The following is a 5,741-nucleotide window of genomic DNA, read 5'->3' on the forward strand; positions in this document are numbered from 1 at the left end:
GAGCCGGGGGCCGAAGCCGAAACACAGCGCAAGGGTCGGGAGCACACAGCACAAGTCGGTTAGTCTTGTGTGCTCCCGACCCCGACTCAGACTGCCAACACTCTACGCAGCCACTCCGCAGCCCCTCCATCCGGGGATGGCGCTGCATTGAATACACCACGAAGGGCTCTCAGGTCCCGCTAGAGCGAGTCCACAAGTCTCAGCTAGGGCAAAGTCAAAGGCTCTCTGAAACAACCCCCCAAAACACCACCAACGAAAACGGGATTCGAAGGGAAAACAAACAAACAAACAAAAATTCGGTTAGGGCAGTCCCGGCAGGGGAGGGCTCCTGATATACCTAACAGGCCAACAAAAAACCTCCAAGAGAGAAAGGCTAAGAGAGCTCGACACCACAAGACGTCTTGCAACCACCTTAAAACAACTGACCTCCACCACCTGTCCCTTCCTGGGCTGGTCCAGGGGAGAAGTAGCCTTATAAAGAAATGTATGTATGTATGTATGTATGTATGTATGTATGTATGTATGTATGTATGTATGTATGTATGTATGTATGTATGTATGTATGTATGTATGTATGTATGTATGTTATTGCAGATATTCGGCCGCTGCGCCGCCGCCAACAGCCCGCTGCCTCAGGTTAGCCGGGTTACGGCAATGTACAGACCGATTGTTCTAAGAACTGCCGTAAGGAACATAGAGTGTAGGGGGGGAGGTAGGGGTGGTACATACATGCATACGTACACGCAGACACACACACACACACACGCACCGTTCCCACTTCTGCATCCCGGGTCACGAGCGTCGTATGAATCTTGAATCGCGCCAATCCGAAATCCGAAATCTTCGCGGTGCCGTACTGATCCAACAACACATTCGACGGCTTGAGGTCCCGGTGCATGATGTTGGGGTGAAGGTACGCGAGGCCACGAGCAATGTCGCAACACCAGCGGAGGACCTGCCGTAAACTGTACGGCGTGGAGGCTGCACATCGTAAGGCATGCGCGACGTCAGCGGGAAAGAATACGAAAAAGGTACAAATACAGACGCAAAAAATTCATCTCTGTATATACAGATGCATGTATCAATTTACGTATACGTAAACACGGCGGCATAAATTGTAAAAAATTGTAAAAAATTGTAAAAATTGTAAAAAATTGTAAACCACAAAAGACAAGCTTCTTAACCTTGTTAAGCTTAAGATATACCCCAAAAATTATATATATATACCTACCTACCTATACCTATACATATATATACATATATATATGTATATATATACATATATATAGGTATATATATACATATATATACATATATATACATATATATATACATATATATGTATATATATACATATATATAGGTATATATATACATATATATACATATATATACATATATATAGGTATATATATACCTATATATATATTATATACCTATACCATCCACCTCAAAACGTGCCTCGGTAATCGCCTCCCAAAGCCCAAACCCCCGTCCCCTTCCCACTCCCACTCCCACCAGCCATCCAAAATCCCAAACCTCGGCCCACGCACCGTCGTAGATGGCATGGCTGAGCGCCCGCCCGCACAGCTCCTCCACCAGGAAGGATGTCCCCGGCTGCAGAGACACGCAGCCGCCCAGGAGCTGTACGATATTTGGATGTCGTAACGACCCCAGAATGGTGATCTCCTGGAGCAGCGTTTTGTGGTGCCGCCGGTAGGCGTCAACCGCCTGGTCGTTAGGTTGGTTAAGGAGCTTAACCGCCACGGGTCGCCAGGAGCCGTCCGGCTGACGCAGCAGGCCTCGCCGTACGACACCCGAAGTGCCTGAAGCGTGTGTGGACACACGGGGGAAAGTGGGGGGGGGAGGACAGGTAGTAGGCATGTGCGGTGTTGGCTTTAGCGTGTGTTGGCTTTAGCGGGGACTTTGATGATGGCCTCGCGGACGAGTCGGGTAAGCTGGCGGGAACGCGTCGTGTTTTTATGATCTGAGCCACGCGCTGTGCATATAGAGACACAGGAGCTGGCGAGCTAGGTAATGGCGGCCCCAATGCGGCCCCTCATTACTACTTATTCTGCCACACCATTGAGCAGCAAGTGTGTGTCCTAAGGGAGGTCGTGGAAACAAGTTTCCAGCCGGGGCATGTGCGCGTGCTTGTGTTGTGTACCTCTATGCCAGGATAGCTTATCAGAGTAGGCCACAGAAAAGCAGACGGAAAAGATTTGTGTACGACATACACAATCCCACGCACGCACATCACCCTCCCCACACCAGCACCAGCACCAGCACCAACACCAACATTCTCCTCACCATGTCCAAGGTACGACGACGGATCGTCGACGTCCACCAGGACGTCACGACCTAGTAACAGCTCCGTAACGTCGTACGAGTCGAGTACGGCAGACGGCGATGCCGCTACCCCACCGCAGACGCCGCCACCTGTCCCGGGGGCCGCCGGTGCCGCCGCCGGCGTCTCCGCCCGATCGCTTTGCGACTTCGGAGCTGCTGCACCTGACCCCGACGGCGCCAACCCGGGGCCCGCCGACGCCGTCGCCGTCGCCGTCGGCCAACTTCCCTCTCGGTGACCTGACGATCGTGTAGTCGCAATAGCACCTGGCGGCAGCGGCGGGGGCGGCGGGGAGATGCGCTGTTGCGAGGATGATAAAAACCCGCTGGACGCCCTGCCGGCCGACTGGGCGTACGGCACCCCCGCCGCCGCCGCCATCAGATGCGCCAGCGACGGCGGCGGCGGCGGCGGCTGTGACGGTACGGTTAGTAACTTCCCTGCAGAGCGGTGCGTTGCGCTGCTACCCCCCGAGCCCGTGCCGCCGCCGCCGCCGTTCCCGGAAGTGGTCAACGGCGCCGCAATGGATGAAGTTTGTCCAGCGGAGGTGGCGGTGGGTGAGGGTGCCGTACTCACAGCTCCTGGGCCCCGATGAGAATCGCTGCCGGAAGTGGTTTCCCGTGCCGCCGCCGGCGCGGGCGCCATCATCGAGGGTACACCCGCCGCTGCTGCCGCCGCAGGCGGCATCTGCGTCGCAATACCGTTGCCGTACGGCACGCCAGGCATGACCAACGACGCCGCGAGTGACGGCGGCTTCCAGTTCTGAGGATGTAACAGAAAAACGCCGCAGACAGACAGACAGAAGGACAGGCGAGCAGACGCGGAGAAGCGCCGTTGGTGACCGAGAAGAATCAACAGATCAACCTCGTGCTCTCCTCATTAAAGAGGGCCCCCGGCCCCCCACCTTCACCACCACCTCCACCCCTCCACCGCTGCTGCGGCTGCTTCCTGGGTGCCGCCAGAGTCCGTGTCAGGTCAAAACCCCTAGTTTTTCCCCCTTCCCCCTCCCTTTCATCGGCTTCATTCGCCAGTGTTTCGTCTTTCCCCCCCTCCCTCCCTGTTCGCACACTCTCCGTCATCCTGATGACTTGGGCCATGCGGCGCTGCTGAAGAGGCAGCTCAGCACTCTCCCTTTCAATGCCTGTGCGATGTAATGCATGTGTGATGTCTCTCTTGCCCCTTACAAATCGAGCCGCAGATCGTCGCCAGATCCCTCCGAAACCACCACCCTTCCACCCTGGATTCAGCTCTTCCCCCGGATTCACCCCGAAACCCACATAGAGCACGTTGTAGAACAGCGCTGCATGAAGTTGATGAGCCACAGACTCCGTTCCAGAAGGAGACATGGGTTGGCAAGGGTTGTCGCATGTCGTGGGGAGCGGCGGCGGTTGCGGGGACACTGACGGCAGCGTCGCCGCCGCCGGCGGCCCGCAAGCCGCCGCTGTCGCTGCCTCCGCCGCCGTCATCAGTGGGCCCTGTTCGGGTACACTGCTGTCCCCTGCTTGGGCCGTGGGATTGCTGGCGGGGTCGTTAAGTAAACCCGGAGCAGCTGCAGGCCTGGCGCCGCCACGCCGCGACGCCGCGCGGCCGTCGACGCCACTGCTGCCGCTGCCGTCGCTGCCGGGGACAATGGCTCCTGTGCCGGTTGCCGTACTGACGTCGAGCGCATCCGTGGGGCGTGCCGCAGGCGACGACGGCCCCAGCGCAATGCTGCAATGTGGTACGCCATTCCCGTAAGGAGTTGCCGTACTGGCGGCGGCGGCAGCGGCAGCCCCACTGCCGCCGCCAGGCCGTTTACCAGTACGGTCTGAATCTAAGACGGCGTGGAGTGCAGGGCCACCGCCACCGCCGTTCGCCGCCGCCGCCGCGTTGCACTGTACAACTGTACGAATGCCGCAGGCGCTGCTCAGCGTGGTATCAATGCTGGAAGGCGAGGCCCCAGGGCCGCTCTCACGCTCCTGCTCCCGCGGCTTGGTTAGGTCGCAACTGTCGCCACCGTATTCACTGCCGCTGCCAGCGTTTCCAACTGCTGTCGGCGCCGCTGCCGTCGCCGCCGACAGCTGCTGTCTCCGGCGGGACCCGTCTACAAGCACCGCCAGCAGCTCTAAGCAGCGCACTGAATCGCTGGTTGCAGCGGCGCCGCCGCCGCCGCCACTGCCGCCGCCACCGCCACCGACGCCAGCGGCAGCCCCGAAACCGACCGCCTTCGCCGCCGCCGTCGGGACGGCGACGCTACGTTGCTGCCGGTGCCTCCTTAGCCACCACAAGGCGCCGAGCCCAGCCATCAGTACGGAAACAAGCGCCGCAAGACTGACGCTGACGCCGACCACTGCGGAGCTCGTACTCCTGGCGGAAGCGACGGAGGCCGTCGGTCCCAGGACGTCAGGCGGCGTGGCGGAGGCGCCGCCGCTGCCGCTGCCGCCGCCGCCCGGGCCCGCCGCGGGACTTGGTCGCGGCGGCGTCAGCGACACGGGTACGGCTACGGGTACGGAGTCCATGGGAGGCGCAGGTTGGGATGCTGGCCTAGGTGGCGGGCTGGGGGGATCTAACGGCCACCGAATCGGAGTAGCCCAAATCAGCTTCATTTCCTCCACGAAGCTGCCGCCAAAGACCTTCGGGCCGGACATGTCAACACACCATCAACGGCAAGAGAAAAAATACGGTTTAGTAATTGGTGCTAGCTATTCATAGCAGAATTGAATTTAAATAAATAAAAATTAAGTTTTTAAAAATTATGGTTACATACATACATACATTACATTACATACATACACACCTCGCCTACCTGGATGGCCATCAGGTACCCCCCCGGCGGCGGCCGACGGTTGAACGGCACCGTACAAGTCAGCGCGGGCCCTATGGGTGCCGTCCACAGCCGCCCCATACTCGTCCGCATCAGCAGCTGTTCCACGAGGGCGCCGCGGCAACCCGACACCTCCACCACTACCTCGCCACGCTGCAAATCCAACTGCAACACGTTCCAACCAGAAGCCTCCGACAAGTACGACGCAATGCCCGCCGGCGCCGCCGGTGCCAGGACGCGGTTCGACGCATTCGCACTGAGGTACGTGCCGTCAAGTGAGCCAAGGACGATTGGCGGCGCCGGAGCCGCCGCCGCCGCCGTCCCCGCCGCAGCTGCGTCAAGGTACTGTACGGCAATGGAGCCGATGGCTTCGTACGATGTTGCTGGCTCAGAGGAGACGGCGGACCATGTTACGAGGGGGCGTGTGGCTATGCCGGTTATGGGGGAAAGCAATGTGACATTGATGCCCACTGCAACCGGTGCGGCGAAGGTTCCGGGGTTGGTCATCTGTGGCAACGCCAGCTGGCTCTGTGGTCAAGGGGGGAGCATTGAGGCGAGGGAGAAAGGGGCGGAGGGAGGCAAGAAGGGGGGGTT

At 58.9% G+C, this 5,741-nt stretch overlaps 1 protein-coding gene across 1 annotated transcript in view; it reads right to left on the reverse strand.

The window, feature by feature from the left end:
• Window positions 1-3,031, reverse strand: part of VOLCADRAFT_117985 (uncharacterized protein) — a gene marked incomplete at both ends in the record, with an annotated part of 4,779 nt that extends 1,748 nt beyond the window's left edge. The window contains 5 exons of the mRNA XM_002951884.1: window positions 770-981; window positions 1,554-1,617; window positions 1,651-1,826; window positions 2,311-2,613; window positions 2,921-3,031. Of these exons, the coding sequence (XP_002951930.1) occupies window positions 770-981; window positions 1,554-1,617; window positions 1,651-1,826; window positions 2,311-2,613; window positions 2,921-3,029 (864 nt within the window). The remainder of the gene's footprint in view (window positions 1-769; window positions 982-1,553; window positions 1,618-1,650; window positions 1,827-2,310; window positions 2,614-2,920) is intronic.
• Window positions 3,032-5,741: the final 2,710 nt, after the last annotated feature.

Source organism: Volvox carteri (genome assembly GCF_000143455.1).
Source record: "Volvox carteri f. nagariensis unplaced genomic scaffold VOLCAscaffold_26, whole genome shotgun sequence".
Classification (NCBI taxonomy): Eukaryota; Viridiplantae; Chlorophyta; class Chlorophyceae; order Chlamydomonadales; family Volvocaceae; genus Volvox; species Volvox carteri.